Source organism: Lepidochelys kempii, chromosome 18 (genome assembly GCF_965140285.1).
Source record: "Lepidochelys kempii isolate rLepKem1 chromosome 18, rLepKem1.hap1, whole genome shotgun sequence".
NCBI lineage: Eukaryota > Metazoa > Chordata > Testudines > Cheloniidae > Lepidochelys > Lepidochelys kempii.
The window spans coordinates 17,512,640-17,529,823 of NC_136397.1; the positions used below are offsets into that span (position 1 = coordinate 17,512,640).

Below are 17,184 nucleotides of genomic sequence, written 5' to 3' on the forward strand. Positions count from 1 at the left end.
CATTTTCAAAAGCACCTAAGTGAATTAAGCTCCTAAATCTCTTTCAAAAATTACTTAGGAGCTTAGGCACTTAGGGGAAAATTTTACCCCGAGTCCTCACAATTTGAGTTTCTGTTCTATATAAAAATCTGCAAGTACAATAGCACGCCTGTAGTAGGACCAATGTATGGCAGTGCTGGGAAGCTAAAAAGGTGGTTAGAAATCTAAAATAAAATTAAACATGTTCAACGTAAAATTAGTTGCGTGGTCCCATGTAAGAGCCTGATCCGACTCAGTCAGGATTTCAGTAGCCAGTGGATCGGACTCTAAGCAGGGACTTGTGCTTACACATTACGAAGTGACGATGGTTTTTTGAAACTCAAACTTTTTCAGGCTGCTCGGCCATCACATGGGCAGACGTCTCTGAGTCCTTCCTTTTTTTAAATGTAAGTTATTAAAAAGTGACTAAGGGAAAGATTCTGATCTCAGTTAAAAATCCAGAGTAGCTCCATCAATGTCAAAAGAGTTATTCCAGATTTACACAACTACAGAACTGGCCTGTTGTGCCTAACACGATTTCCAGTTGGGAGCCGAATGCGAGTGCTCTGTGCATAGCATGTGCGGTAACTGTATCGACTCCCTAAACTATCATCATCAACAAGGGTCGCAGCTCCACCCTCCAAAGCACACGGCTCCTACCGAATTCAGTGGCAGTCCCGATGGGGAATGCCGGTGCAAAACATAACCCCCGTGTGATGGGGGTCTGCAAACCTGTGTCAAAACTTTGTGGATAAGGAGTCAATAAGCAGAGACCGGAGTTCTCCCTCAGCACAGATGAGAGCAGCTTAGAGGGCTATTATAGCATGTTATAATAGCACACACTTAAGAAAACCCACAAGCACGAGTGGACATCTTGTTTCGCACACTCCCCCCCAAGGCCTGTGTGTTCTGTCGCGTCAACAACACTCATACCAGATAGTCCCCAAGTATGTGTTTACAAGGTATATGTGGCTGATGCAGGTTATTGACATAAGTTGTACAGTATGTGGTTCCTAAATACACAGCTTGGATCCGTTAATTACTTGCATCCGGATCTGAATGTATATGGGGTTTGTGGTCCATGGGAAATTTTTCTTACGGAGAAAAATTACACAGGACAGCACCTCCCAGGGAGATTTAAAATGGAGTGCGAACCAACATCAGCCCGGTATGGACTAAAAACACGCCTGCTTTACTCACATAAGTAGTTCTGGAAACAGAAGCAAGATCCGGATCCCTATCCATTAGATGTTACATGTTCTGGAAGGGACTGTAAACACTAGCCTTTCCTCCAACCCCCCATTTCCTTGTCCTTTCACCACCCCAATATTGTTCGTCAGCATACAGGTTTCGCCAGCATGACCTCTCCAAAATAAATTCTACGGGGCTCTTTTTATGGCTGCATTCATAACAAACTGTTAGTGCTCGTAACTCATTGAGATACTCTAGTATTCCACAACCCCCGCTCCCAGGACACACCCCTGTAGGATTCTAAGAGAGGCCTGCTGACGTTCTGCATTTTAAAACCAAGCAATAGTCTGTGTTCAGCTCATTTCCAAAACTCTGCACCCTCCATATGAGCAGAAGTGCCAGAGAAGACAGTGGGTATTGGCATCGGGAGAAATCAGAGTATCTGAGCTGAGATTTGTCAAGCGGGTCCTAAGAGTTTTAATGGGGGGAAAAAAAAAATATCAGTTAGCCTTAGACAAGATCCACGCAGGGAGGTTACGGGCAGAGAACAACGTGTGGACAGGCAGGTTTGGGTAAGGTTTTCAGGCTGTACGATTAAGGGGAGATAAAGTAGGTTGGGAACCCCAGGAGCACATCAGCTCCCAGCGCTGGGCCCACAGAGCCATGTACTGAAACTTGATTTAGGCTAACTGGCATGAAGCCACTCCCCTTCGCCTAGCTCAGACAGTGTGATGGACTCATTTACTTGGGGGGAATCTGTCTCAGCGTTGCGAGGACCTCTTACGGAAATGAATCCAATAAGGCTCGTCACCTTTAAAAGGCGGATTGATATCCTGAGCCAACTGTAAAGCAGAGGGCGATGGAACAGAGACTTCAGCTGGCTTCAGTTCAAAGGCAGGTAACCACACTGGAGCATAGTCATTGTCTCAGGCCACAGCTGCAATTGCCGTACATGGTTATTCTGCCCATGGTGAAGCTGAACAAGGCAGCAATAAAGAAGATTAACTAGTAAGTCTATGTAGGCAGATTAACAATCTGGGCCCTTGGGGAGAAATTCTAAATTACTTAATCAGGAATCCCTACGAATCATTACAAGGCATTCAAGACAGCAGTGAGAAGGAGATCAGGGTATGGGATAAGTTAACTTGAGGTCTATTAAATCTCCAAGGCAAGTGTCAGCTTCATAGAGGCATGGACGGAGGCAGTTTTTTCTCCTGGCAGAAATACTGTCATTTCCCCATCATGGTTATGAATGGGGACGGTGTTTTAGAAAAGAAATTATCAGAATTAGTCATGATTTTAGAGTGATAATCACTTAAAGCAAGAGTCCCATGGAGACAGAAGGAAAGGGAACGGAGCTTACAGGCAAAGAGATTGGGGAAGAATTTGAAGACTATGTGGAGGACTTTTTCAAGAAGGAATAGAAGGAACTCTCACCACGAGTCTCCCCATGACTCTAGTGGGATTGGGAAAGAAAACTCCACACCACCCTCATTTCTAAAGTTTCTCTTAGAGCCAGCTACGTGGGCAATTCAGCACCCATTAAGCTTCCTTATAGCCAGAAAGGGGTCACTTGTAACTGCTCCTGTTAAAACAACTCAAAGCAAGACAGACAGTTGGGCTCAACATTGCATGGTTCTGGGAGAGGGCACATCCAGTCAGCTAAGAAATACTTACGGCCCAAGAACAGTGGGGTTAGTTTTCTCAACAAGGGGACTTTCACAGAACATAAAGCCTTGCTGGATGTATTTATTGGTGTGTCATGGGGACACTGACCATTTCCCCAAACCCACTTGACTGGATGCATCATACCCAGGGAGAATATTTCACAGCGTTGCACCTCAGGGTCCTTTAAAGATCGTCAATGCGCTGTGACCCCTGCAGGACGCGGTTTTGAAGAAAACTCGATGAAACAGGCTGGGCTTAGCGATGAGCATTTATACACAAGAGCGTTTCCACAAGCCATGGAGGATCCCTTTGACATGAGCACAAGCAGGCATTCAATTTCAAAGCTCGCTGGGGTTAACCTCTCTTATAGGACCCAGCAACACGTTCTGCTCTTCATCGGGCCATGTGCAGCAGCAGATTTACCAACACGCTATGGTGACATGGCAGGCAGAAAGGCACCGTCTGCGATGTATCTGTACATTCGTATTGCCCGTTATCCCCCTCCCCTGCCCTTTGGAGCTGGTAGTCACAGGGTGCAGCCAGCTATAATGGGATAAACACGCAGAAATGCCAACTCCTGGAAAAAATGTGGGAGAGGCAATTTCAGTTATCAAGGCAGCTGAATGGACACAGGCAGCAAGATTCAAAGGAAGATGCAGGCTGGAAGAACAAGGAGAGCATTCTAGCAGCTACCACCATGTAGAACAAGCTAAGAAGTAAATTCCAACTATACACTACAGCTATGCCACCTCATCAACTTCCATAGGCTTTTGCAGGAGCATAGCAGTTGCAAAAAAGACTGTAACACTGTAGATAGTTTCACGTGGAGAGGATTCCCCACGAATTAGTTTTAGCTAGTACATCGCATAGCAACCCAGACTCCACACACACAAGAGGAGCTGTGCAATGTCTTGGTTCTCCAACATCGGAGACTCTGCAAAGCTGGCAGTCAGAATGATAACTGGCAAAGGTGCACAGTGTCACTTGCCGGCTGCATTTTAAGTAGAATCCCAAAGACAAGCAGGAACAAGCCTACTTTCAAAAACCCCAGGCACGTGCCCAAAGGCAAGAAGAATCCAAGTCAAATCAGCCTGCTGTATTAATCTCTAGTATACCGCAGCAATCTTTACAGGTTTTAAACCTGCATGTAAATGAATTCCTTAACCCCAGCTTTAATCTGTTCCCATGCTATTTATGGTTGATTTTGAAAACATAGACATGGATCTCCTCCTGGTGAGCCTGCTTTGCTCTCTCTCGCTCTCTGGCAGACTAGAAGGACGATAATCTTTCAACAAATTATTCTTTAATAAACCCTATTTAATCCCACTCACTTCACAAACAAATTTATTCATTACAGGAGCAGTAAGCCCACAGATGTGTTCTGAACCTCACTCCTAGAGACACTTAATAATTTTAACAGCTGCACAATCTACGTGCATGTTTAAATCAAAGCTATAGTAAGGCTACCTGCATACAGGATAGTTGACTACACACACACACACACACACGTTGTGAGGGAGGTTTAGTTCTAGGAATAGTAGCTAAATTGTTTTTCTAGCTTGTCTCACAGCAGATCACTAGCCACAGGAAGCGGCCCAAACCTAACTGTATCCCTTTGGCATGTTTTCATAGCGCTAGTTTTTAATAAATATAACACTCCACCCTCAGAGCAGGGCTGTCCTCAGGATCCAGGTTATTGCCACTAGAAAGAACAATGGCTGTTTTAAGTATTTAGATTATACTACAGCTGAACCGTTAAAATAAGACGTGACTTGCGCTATAGAGAAGCATCGGAGTGAATCTGGCAAAATACATGTAGGCTAGTACAGTTACAAGCACATAGGCTTTGGGCCCTATGCGCCAGGGATTGGTACAGATACCTTTATGATTTAGCATTTGCAGGACAATAGTACCTACAGCCCCCAGCCAAAATTAAAGGTCCCACTTATGCAGGCTCTGTGCAAAAAAAAAAAAAAATATCAGAGACAGTAATTGCTCCTAGAAGCTCAGCATCTAAACAGACAAAGCTGGAGAAGGGAAGTACGACTGCCCTCATTTTAGAAACAGCAAACAAGGCTCTAAGCACAGCACACACCTAGCAATTCGGCAAAGCACTTGGTCACGTCTAACTTTTTACACAGATGTGTGTTTAAATGTCTTGCTGAACTGGGACCTAAGTGAGTTGCCCAAGGTCACATAGGAAGCCAGTGGCAGAACAAGGCATTGACTCTAGATTTCAAGTCCCAGGTCAGTACCAGGCATCAGTACTTCAGGCTTGTGAGACTTTTAACCTAGGTTCCCCTCCCTGCCTTAAGGCCGAAAACTCCCTCCCCACTGCTGCCTGACCCAGATATTCAGGCCCAAATGGTGCTCTAAGTGATTCCGTTACTCCACAGTGACACTGGTTTGACTGAGAACAGCACGTGGCCCTCAGTTTTGAGAGCTCTCCAACTCCCCATGGATTGAGACAGCTGCCAACTTCTTGCATGAGGACCTGGAGCAGACCGAGCTCCATTTCAGGCTGGAGCACACTGAGGAGAATAGGAGCCTGTGGCTGCTCCATGGAACCAGTCAAGGCCCCCGTCTGGCAGACCGATAGAGTGGCTCATAAAGGTTGAGAATCACTGCTGTCGAGACACCATCCTAAATCACAGAAGTCTTATTAGCGATCATTGAGTGCAGTAACTAGTTAAAATCCCAGCGCCAAATCGAAGCGAGGCTTTGGAAGATTTCCCTGCCTCTGATAAATTTCTCCCGTCTCATGAGATGCCACTCAGCCACCTGTTTTACCTACATTTTTGGGGGTGCCGCTCATTGAAATAGTGGCAGATCTGACTTTAAAAAACATCTGTTCCCCTTGGTACTCACAGCAAACTGCAAATTCAAAACATGAACTTGATAGCTAAGGAACTGCTGACTCAAAGCCCACTGAAACCAATGGAAAGACTAATTGATTGCACTGGGCTTTGGCTCAAGCCCTGAGTAAGCAAGGTTGCTGCTGGTAGATTCTTCACACTCTGGGCCCTCCCTACAATGCTAGTTAAGTGAGCAACCAACAGAGACGGGCTATAAAACCTTGCCACAGCACCGTAATGTGTCCTGCATTCATTTCCTTGAGCAGCCCACATCACGTTTACATCACGTGGAACAGCTGAGCGTGACCTTAAGACAACTTTGATGTCTGTAGGCCAAAAGAACCAGTTACATAATAGTCCGAGCAAGCAGAGAGACAGATAGATAAGGCCTAAAAACTTTAGAAGGCACTAATTTGTTGCACCGTCTGTTCGAACACATGTACCACTTGAAAGAGATATTTGCACTAGAATATATTTATTAGGCATTTACAAGAGAGAGGCCAACTAATTTGTATAAGACCATAAGAATGGCTATACTGGGTCAGACCAATGGTCCATCTAGCCCACTATCCTGTCTTGCAACAGTGGCCAATACCAGATGCTGGAGAGGGAGTGAACAGAACAGGGCAATTATCAAAAGATCCATCTTCTGTCATCCAGTCCCAGTTTCTGGCAGTCAAAGACTTAGGCTTTGACCATCTTGGCTAATTGCCATTGATGGACCTATGCTCCATAAATTTCATCTCATTCTTTTTTGAACCCAGTTTACTTTTGCCCTTCACAACCTCCCCTGGAAGTGGGCTCCACAGGTTGACTGTGCACTGTGTGAAGAAGTACTGCCTTGTGTTGGTTTTAAACCTGCTGCCGTTCATTTCATTGGGTGACCCTTGGTTCACGTGTTATGTGAAGGAGCAAATGACACTTCCCTAGTCACCCTCACCACATCAGTCGTCTCTCTTCCAAGCTGAGCAGTCCCAGTCTTTATTAATCTCTCCTTGCAGGGAAGCTGTTCCACACCCCTAATCATTTTTGCTGCCCTTCTCTGGACCTTTTCCAGTTCTAATGTACCTTTTTTGAGATGGGGCAACCAGAACTGCACGTAGTATTCAAGGTATGGGCATACCATGGATTTGTAGAGTGGCATTTTTATATTTTCCTGTCTTATTTTCTATCCCTTTCCTAATGGTTCCTAACAGTCTGTTAGCTTTTTGGACTGCCTCTGCATGTTGAGTATATGTTCTCAGAGGTCTATCCACAAGCTCTCTTTCTTGAGTGGTAACAGCTAATTTAGACCCCATTATTTTTATCTATAGTTTGGATTATGTTTTCCAATGTGCATTACTTTGCATTTATCACCATTGAATTTCATCTGCCATTTTTGTTGCCCAGTCACCCAGTTTTGTGAGATCCCTTTGTAACTCTTTGCAGGCAGCTTTGTTGCATGGCGATATTACCATTTAAGGCCCCCAAGCCTGAAACTCCTTGTGCCTGAGTGGACTGCTGTGCCCATGTGGAGTTTAACTGAAGTAGGGCTTCTGCACAGGGTCAACAGTCTGTACTTGGCTAAAAGCTGGAAGATCAAGGCTTAAACTTGCAGTCGAGAGCTATCTACCGTTCCCTTATTCATCTAGTTTATGAAAACATTGGGGATTTTATGTATTAAGAAGGGTTCCTAACCTGTTAGGTTAGAATACAAACTCGCTTAGATTCGAGTAAGGAATGTACCAAGTAATCCATTTGCAATCTGGACAGATTTTTCCATTGCTGGAGAATAAGCTTCACAATCCTAACAGCTATTGAGTTGTGTGAATGATATTAAACTCCTCTTCTTTTCAATACTAGTTGAGTTAGATGTTGCACTACAATTCTAATAAGAATTGGCTAAACAAGGTTGTCTGGAGGGATTAAAAATTCATCCATTCATTTTGGTCTGATGAGGTCTACAAACTAATGGGCCAGATTCTCAGCTGCTGTAGATCAATGTTTCTTCATTGATTTGTTCACAATAAGGTCATAACTATTTATGTTCACAATAAGGTCATAACTACCTCAAGCTGTGGAGGTAGGTAAATATCATTCATGGGGAAACTGAGGAAGAGATATTAAGGGCTTGATTTGAGAAGTGCTGAGCACCGTCTGCTCCCTTGAAGGCGGTGGGAGCAGCAGGCGCCCAGCTACTTTGGAAACTTGGCCTTGCGGCTCCAATTCAGCATGTTCTTAAGATTACCCACATGCCTAACTCCATCCCGGCCCAGCAAAGCACGTAAGCACATGCTGAAGTCTCACAAAGTCAGTGGGAGAGGACCATAGCTAGGATTCTCAAAGTGGCCTCAAGGAGTAAAAAGCATCCACCCCACATTGACTTTCAATAGGCCAACTCATTTCCTTTGACCCCTTTGAAAATCGCAGCCCACGTGCGAAGAATTAAGCACGTACTTAAGTGATCTGCTGACTCAGGGTTTTGATGACTTGCCCAATGCCATAGATTGAGTCATAGTCAAAAATGGGATTAGAACTCAGACATATTCTGGTTTCTTGTACACTGGGCGAGAGGATTGCAGAGCAGCAGGTCCTTGACAGAAAAGGTTTGCCCCTCAGTATCACCATTAGAGGACAGGAAGACAATCAGCGGTTCCAACCCTACAGCCATATTGGTTAAACAGCTAGGAAATGAACAATAGGGCAGACCCATTGGAGCACGGGGCACATTCATCACTATAAACCTTGGGACTTGGCCCAGGTTACACGTTGTAGATTGAATAGTTCTTCCTCTGTATCTCTCTTGCCAGCAACAATCCTGTCTTGCAGTGTCCTGTGCTAGCTAGCAAGGGGATGGATAATGAAATCTCAACATGTGCTACCATACATTTATCTTAAGATGATAACGTTACAAGCAGTCCTGTAATTAATTGCTTTATCTTTGAGTTTATTGCTTTCGTGGTTTCCAGATCTAAACCACACATTATTGGACAGCGTTCTACAGTGTAATAAATCACTAGTTTTTTTCCAAAGCTTTTCCTTACAAAGGAGACAAGTTGGAAATATGTGGGCTCATCTAATATTATGGATGCTCCATGTGAATAAGCCGGATCCTGAGCTGTAAGATCTGTGCAACCATCAGAGTTTAAATTTTAAAAAAGTGGTTCCATTTGACTACATTAGAGAATTTTTAATTAAGTGTATTTATTCAAATTAGTAATTGCAAAAAGAAAGTCAGGGAAGTTGCATTAGACAAAGGACTACAAGGACACATGGGCATGATAACCTCAGAGTCAACACTATTCCAATGGATAGGAAGTGACCTATTGTCACTTACTAGGAAAGGCGGGGGCGGGGGGGGAAGAAGATCAGTTCCTGTAAAACACCAAACCAGGTGACACTGCTCTTCAGCTAACAGACACAGGCCCTGAGGAGCAGCTTTTTAGAGACTCATTTTTGGTGGACACATCGTCATATCCGAAGGCCTGACCCTGCAGTGCTCTGAACACCCTCACCTCCCACTGACTCCAAAGGGAGTGGAAGTTGTCAGCAACCCTACTTTAGAAAATAAGAGCTCTAAGATGTCTTGCAGCTATAAGGCAATATTTGCATTCATATGTTATTGTGAGCTATAGATATGAAAGTAGCAGGAAAGTACTGTCCTTTCAAAGTACAGACAAATCCATGCCCCCACAAGTGGGTGCAGAGGTCATCATGCATGGAAGATGGAGTAGGAGACACAACATTTACTATGAGCCCGATATAAGCAGACTTCAAGTGATGTTAAGTTGTTCTGTATCATACCTGTGCATCACTAAGGTTTACACTACCATAGCTGGCTGAGGCTGTAACATTAAGTACTTTGTGCATTAGTAAATTGAGCCCTAACTAAATCAAAGATCCCTAGACCCTCCTCTGCCATGCTTTCCCACCAGTATGCTGAATGCTGGCCAAACACTCAGCATAGATACGTGAAACAGACTGTGCAGCAAGGCATGGCTCTGCCCCTGTTCTAACGCCACTTCTCTCTACCCTAAATAACCCTGGTCATTCCTAGTTGGAAACAATTCACTGTATACATTATTTCTGTTATTTATTACATTATTTCAGGATCCAGGAAAGGCTGGGCCATAATTACAACAACATGTGCAATATTGCAGAGTCAGTTCCTGATCGCTGGCTTCGGAAGAAGGCTCCACTTCTGCACAAAAACATTTGCCTTCCTAACACAAGAACTATTTTTCACTCCATATTGGGATTTATAAACTGCCCTGCCAAGCAGTCAACTTGCCAAATTATAGCTCTGCATGGCCACTGAGCAGCAATGCCAAGAACAGAAGTCTAGAGCGAGAGAACTCTCAACGACAGTAACGTTTCAGTTTTAAATGAAATCTAAGTACCTCTTACAGAACAGAAAAAAAAAATTCCTCAGGGAACATTTTCAGGGATGTTCAGAGGAAATCAGACAATTCTTGTGATTGTTACTGGAAATTGTAGGTATAGAAATTGCTTGCTATAGAAAAAAAATGCACCCTTCAGAATACAAGATTATAGAAACACAAACCCGTATTTACTGTTAATACTTTGTCCTGACAGCCAAAACGCAAATTGGTTCTCCAATTCCCTCTGCTTTCCATACGTAATTGTGTTTATAAAGGAAGCAATAAAAGTTTAGCAGGACCAGTAGACAAGGCTGATTGATCACATATTGGCTTAGGAGAGACACTAGCCCCAAACAGGAGCAGACACTAGCCTTACTGCGCCAATAGCTTCCTACTCTGGTGCATCTACAACACAACACAGCTCTAGTCTTTAGCCATTCATACAGACTGTATCCTGAAATGCTTTACAAAGTTAACCACCACAGTTAGAGAGTGGAATCATCACAGCAGGGTGAGAGAGAAACAGAGGTACACAGAAAGGAGAAACAAACTTGTTTTCATGGGAAATTTGAAAGCTGGGGGTGGGGAGGAGGAGAAGATAAAGTGGAGGAACAGAGCAAAGCTGTTCCAGAGGATAGGAGCTGCACAGAAGGCTCTTGCACCAACTCTGCTGAGGGGTGGGATAGAGAGGAGGCTGGTGCTAATGGACTGGGGACAGGAACAAAGTCAGAGGAGAGGCTACATTGGTGTAACTTACACCTTTCAGCCCCCACAACAAAGAAGTCCCATGACACCTAGGATTTACGGACGTTGGCCATGAGCTGACATATGAGCAGTCCCATTGAAGTCAGAGGGACTACACACATGTATATAGTTCAGCGTGTGCATCAGTGTTTGCAGGATCAGGGCTTTAGACTGAACCCTATAGACCAACATATATAGTTTACACACCCATGCCATCCCTCGACCAAAAATGGGCTCATTGGGTCCAAGTGGAAGGGAGTCGAAGGGACACAGCACCTCTACATTTGGTTCAGAGAAGGTCTGTAGGTTAGGATGGAGCAAATCCACGTAGTGACATTACAAGGCAGACAGTTTTGAACTGGATTATGAAATATTATATATACATACACATATATACCTGCACACCCCCATGAGGAAACCCCACTGACTGCCCCAGTCACCAACTGCACAATGAACATGATGCAGAGAAGCCATCGGTGATTGGAGAAATGAGCCCTGCTCTAAGAAGACGATATATTACAGCAAGAAGGGAGGTGAAAGGAGCATCACTAGAGGTTCACAGTACCCCATAATTGATTAAATCCAGTGGTCTCAGAAGGAAAAAAAGACAAGTGATTGTGGTGTTGTTAGCACTGTTAAATGTTACATCAGCTCTTCCATTAGAGATCTGATTTTATGTTGGTTTGCAACTTGGCCACAGAAATTCATTGTGAGCTGAAGCTTAGGAAAGATAAGGAAACGTCCTTTAAATTTACACACAGGCCCAAATTTTGCAGTCAGATACATGCTGGCAGACCCTTCTACCCTCAAAGAGCCACGGATTGAGGTCATATCTTGTTCTGTATTATTTAGGAACTTCTACAGGGGTTTGAGCACAAAAACTTCGATGTTTACCTTTAAACAACTTCGACTTTTAGAGAGACCCATCTTGCAACAAAACTAGTGCCAATCCATGAATGTACAGTCGAGGAAAGACACAATGTCTGCCCCAGATGCAGTGAGCATCCACAACTCCCACTGAAGTCAACAGGAGTTGTGGGATGTTCTATACTTTAGGATCAAGTACCCCCTTCCCCATCAGAAAGTTTTAAGGTCAGCGCACAGTCTGGGTCTGGCTTTTCTTTTACTGCTGGCTCCTGAAGCAGAATATAGTAGACGCCTTGGAACTGCCAATTTTTCAGCACACATCTGCACACAGGCACCTCAAAAGGTGGCGTGCCAGGTACCGCACCTGAGCGGCAATGGAATCACATTTCATCTTATGTGCTACATATACAAGGCAGCAGCAGCAGCTAGAGACCAAGTATGACCTTTAGCTTGAATTTGCTCAGCATATCTTGGTTCATGTTATCACCTTATCGTTTAAGCTGGTGGTGTTAATGTCTGGGAGAATCCCATTCACAAACTTGTAGCTTTGCTACTTGGAAAAGCAAAACCTTTCCAGTTCCATATTACAAGGTCACTAGGACACTCTCTAAGACAAGAAGAAAAAGGAGGACTTGTGGCACCTTAGAGACTAACCAATTTATTTGAGCATAAGCTTTCGTGAGCTACAGCTCACGCTCAAATAAATTGGTTAGTCTCTAAGGTGCCACAAGTCCTCCTTTTTCTTTTTGCAAATACAGACTAACACGGCTGCTACTCTGAAACCTCTCTAAGACAATGGCCTCAACCAAACACCCTCGTATTCGCCACGGTATGATGCAAGGTTCCGCTGCTATGACCAAGCAGCGGTTCCACACTTCACTGGCAACACAGACAACTTAACTGCAGCCATTCTCCCCCCAACACACACGTCACTTTTACAAAGCATCAACTGTATTGTATATTTGTATTGGAGAATATTGTGACTAAAGGGACACTAATTTGACAAATCCAAAACTCGACTGTACATTTGCAACTCTCCACTCTTATGCCAACTCCATTTTCCACGAGCAGGCAAGTGGACTGGGTAGAGATGAAAAGCCAGTCAGGAAGAGAACTGAAATAAACAAGAATCCTGCACAGGATTTTCTTCACCTGGACAAAGAGCAAGGACAGCACCACATGAGTGACTTTACCTGCAGTCCCAACAAACTCAGAATCCAGCCCGGTTTTACTGAGGAGGGATCACACATCCTAAGAGCTGGCATTTTAAGGCTATCCCACAATATTGCAGCACCCTTCAGTTAAGGGTCCATGAAGAAAAATGTAAGTTTAAGGGACAGGCACAGTTTATGCTTGTCCGACATGATATACATATTTTTAACTTGTACTCAACTGTGCTATTAAAAAGGAAGTACTTCAGAAGGCCCAAACTGGCTGATCTAACATCTGGACCATTTCACACGTCCCCATGTGTTTGTTTTGAAATTAATTCTTTATGTACTTTTTTCTAAATAAATGTTTCCAAATTCTAGGAAATAAATAAATCAGTGCATGAGCAGCTCAGTAACAAACCAATATAAACAAACAATCTACCACATAAGAAATACCCTTCAGCATGGAAGCATATTCCAGTGTGGATGGAGAAACAATTGGAGAAACAAGCTTCAGGGTTCAAGCTTTCAAGAAGCAATAAAGAGAATATCATTTTAAGATGATGTGAATATTACCAACAGAGCCATTTTAGATACTAGGCACTATATTCATATACTTATTATGCTAGTGATGCTACAGACATTAGATCATGTTACTTTTCGACAAAGGTTTCATCTAGCCTCTTCCACAAGCAATCTAGAAATGCAGAGATGCCTTGCCAGTGATAGATGCAGATACAAATATCCAACATCAAAAAGTGCAGCTGTGTATTACAGAGGGATTACTACACTGTGAAAGCTGATTTATGACAAACTGTCAAAGGGCATTGGACTTTTTTTTTTTTTTTTTAACATGAATGCCAACAAACTGAAGTGTACAAACCCCCCTTTTGTGCGGGAAAGCTAGCATTTAGGAACGCTGGGCCAGAAGTGTGTCCAGCACCCAACAGATCCCATTGGAAATCCGGCCTTAATAGTGGAGGCTGAGGACTTTTGAAAATCTGGCCCCTCACCTTCATCGGCTTTTATACGTTCCACATACTCTCAGGGTGAAAACGATCACTTCCGAGAGCAAACAGCTACCTAATGGGTGTGCGCAAAGGTGCTTTTCCACTTGCAAGAGTGGAAGTCCCTTTGAATACATCCGTTAGCATATTCGTGGTCAGATCCTTTACGCTAAATTACTGGGATGTCCTGAAGACTATCCAAACCAGATGTGTAAGCAGATGAGACAGGGTTACAAGAGAACGGAGACGCTCCGTGTGCAGAGAGCAGCAGAGGAGTTGCTCAGCGGGAAACCAGCCAGTTACCCAACTCCCCATGGCTAGTGCCAGGGCAGAGTATTTGCCTCTCTGTCTGGGTGCTTAGCTGGGCACTGGGGAATGGAATTTCTCCCATTTCCCCACAGGTGGCTGTCTGGGAGGCAGCCGCCTGGCAGAGGAGGAGAAAGGCCCTTGGTCCAGTCTACCAGAGGCAGATGCCTGCATATGGGAAAGGATATGAACCGGTCTCCCTGTGGGTCCAGCTTGGGTAATGGGATAAGGCCCTTACCTTGCCCTCTTGTGCCTGGGTATCGAGGTGGGAATTGCCCCCAGACCTTGGCACTGGGAGATGCCCTGTCCCCCTGCTGCCGGGGCACAGTCATGAGGGGAGGGAGGGGCAGGATCCTTACACCAGGTGCTTGGGTGAGTGCCCCTGGGGGCAGGAAGGGAGAAGCTGCCCTCATGTTGCCCCCCATGCTGGATAATTGGCGCGGGGGGGGAGGAACCTGCCCCCATGCCGCCCTCCCCACTGGGTACTTGGCGCGGGGGGGGAGGGAGAGGAACCTGCCCCCATGCTGCCCCCCCGCTGGGTACTTGGCGCGGGGGGGGGGGGGGGGAGGGAGAGGAACCTGCCCCCATGCCGCCCCCCCCGCTGGGTAATTGGCGCGGGGGGTGAGAGGGAGAGGAACCTGCCCCCATGCCGCCCCCCCCCCGCTGGGTACTTGGCGCGGGGGGGGAGGGAGAGGAACCTGCCCCCATGCCGCCCCCCCGCTGGGTACTTGGCGCGGGGGGGGGGGAAGGGAGAGGAACCTGCCCCCATGCCGCCCCCCCCCGCTGGGTAATTGGCGCGGGGGGGGGGTGGAGGGAGAGGAACCTGCCCCCATGCCGGCCCCCCCCCGCTGGGTAATTGGCGCGGGGGGGAGGGAGAGGAACCTGCCCCCATGCCGCCCCCCCGCTGGGTACTTGGCGCGGGGGGGGGAGGGAGAGGAACCTGCCCCCATGCCGCCCCCCCGCTGGGTACTTGGCGCGGGGGGGGGAGGGAGAGGAACCTGCCCCCATGCCGGCCCCCCCCCGCTGGGTACTTGGCGCGGGGGGGGAGGGAGAGGAACCTGCCCCCATGCCGGCCCCCCCCCCCGCTGGGTAATTGGCGCGGGGGGGGAGGGAGAGGAACCTGCCCCCATGCCGGCCCCCCCCCCGCTGGGTAATTGGCGCGGGGGGGGAGGGAGAGGAACCTGCCCCCATGCCGGCCCCCCCCCGCTGGGTAATTGGCGCGGGGGGGGGAGGGAGAGGAACCTGCCCCCATGCCGGCCCCCCCCCGCTGGGTACTTGGCGCGGGGGGGGAGGGAGAGGAACCTGCCCCCATGCCGGCCCCCCCCAGGCCCCGCCGCCTCCCCAGCCCGGGCCGCCATGTTAGTAGCTGCCTCCCCCGGTCCCTGCGGCGGCTGCCCGGGCCTAGCGCGAAGCCGGCGCGGCGGTGCCAGGACCCCCCCCCCCCCAGCCAGCGGGGGTGTCAAGGCGCGGGGGGACCCCCCCACACCCACACAGCGCTAACCAGCCCGCGGGGGGGGGTCACCAGCCCCGCTGGCTCTAGCGCTGCCCCAGCCCCCTCCCCGGGCACCCCTTGAAGGGCAACATCCCCCCCCCCGCACCCACAGGCAGCCTCCGCGCCCCTCCCCTCCCATCCCCGTGTAAAGGGGCGCAACCCACCCCAGCGCGATCCCAGCCCCCCTCCACCCAGCCACAGCTGCTGGGGTGGGGGGCTGCTCTCTACGCCCCACATCTACCAGCCCTTGGGGGCGCTTGCTCCATTCCCCCCCCCCCACCAAAATCAAACGCACGCTCCTCGGACCCTTCCCCCTCCCACGCGTGGAAAGTTTCACCCCCACCCAGGCGAGCTTTGCACCCCGGCGCGGGGAACAGGTGCTCTCGGCTGGGCTGCTCCCGGGGGGGGGGGGGTTAAAGCCCATCGCAGCTGACAGCGGGGGGGGGGAGCACAAGTATTCGCCCCCCCACCTCCGCCGTTTTAGGGAGTGCCTGGAATCACTAGGGCTCGGAGAGGGGGGGGTGTATACACACTCACCGAGTCACACTCACGCACACTCACCCGAAATCCTGGTCCATGGACTTGAAGAAGAATTTGTAGCTGTGCACAGGCCGGTTGCTGAGGACATTTTTAAAATCTGTCAGCGTGACTTTCTCCGGGGGGACGGGCAGCTTCACCAGGTAGGGGGTCTCCTCCTCGTCGATGTGGTAGATGATTTTAGTCTCCGCCATGGGAGAGAGGTGGGGGGGGAGGGGAACACGGGGTGGGGGGGGCAGTCCAGGGGCGGGGGCAGGGGGGGGCGGGGGCAGGTCCAGCCCGGGTCGGAGCTGCCCGTCACCCACTCACCGGGTTTCCCAAGCCCCGGCCCGGCGCGGCTGCCAACAGGAAGGGAGAGCTCGGCTCCTGGCTATTGCACCGGGGATTTCATTCCCTGCACCGCTCTCTAGCTGCCCAACGGGAGAAATGCACGCGGTGCCCAGCCCGGCCCGCATCCCCGCGGGGGGCCGGCCGTGCCCCGGAGGGGCGAGCGCAGCACGCCGCCGGCCTGGGGCTGGGGGGCTGTGTCGGTCGCAACCTCCTTCCGCGGCTGCAAGCCACCAGCCTTCTGCCCGTTGCTCCTGCTGGGGAGGGGGAGTGAAGCCGCTTCCCAGCCTCCTCCGGGCTGCCTCCTCCCCCCGCGGCTGAGTTAAAGGGACACGGTGAGGCGGAGCCTGGCCCCGGCCTTTCGCAGCCCGCCGGGTTCCAGGCGGCCCCGCGCCGCCTTCCAGAGCGGGCTCCCCGGGCTCCCGAGACGGTGTGGAAACGCGAGCCACGGAGCCGGCGGCCCCCCCCCAGCTCGGGGAACGGAGCGGCCAAGCTCGCTCGTCCCCCGCCTGCAAACAGAGCCGGGGGCTGCTTTCTGGGCGGATGGCACTGGACAAAGACCAACCTCTGGGTCAGGAAACATTTATTGTTTCATGATTTCTGTGTGTATATAAAGTCTGCTGCAGTTTCCACGGTAAACATCTGATGAAGTGAGCTGTA

The 17,184-nt window shown here is 48.5% G+C and overlaps 1 protein-coding gene across 6 annotated transcripts in view; it reads right to left on the bottom strand.

Moving 5' to 3' along the window:
• Positions 1 to 16,954, bottom strand: part of DVL1 (dishevelled segment polarity protein 1) — a 207,951-nt gene extending 190,997 nt beyond the window's left edge. For 2 of the 6 annotated variants that reach the window (XR_012155594.2, XM_073317081.2), the window contains exon 1: positions 16,222 to 16,954. Coding sequence is in view for 5 of the 6 variants with exons in the window: in XM_073317081.2 (XP_073173182.1) it covers positions 16,222 to 16,391 (170 nt within the window). In the remaining variant the exon portion in view is untranslated. The remainder of the gene's footprint in view (positions 1 to 16,221) is intronic. The other 4 variants (XM_073317080.2, XM_073317082.2, XM_073317074.2 and 1 more) reach the window with 2 other exon arrangements.
• Between the last annotated feature and the right edge of the window lie 230 nt (positions 16,955 to 17,184).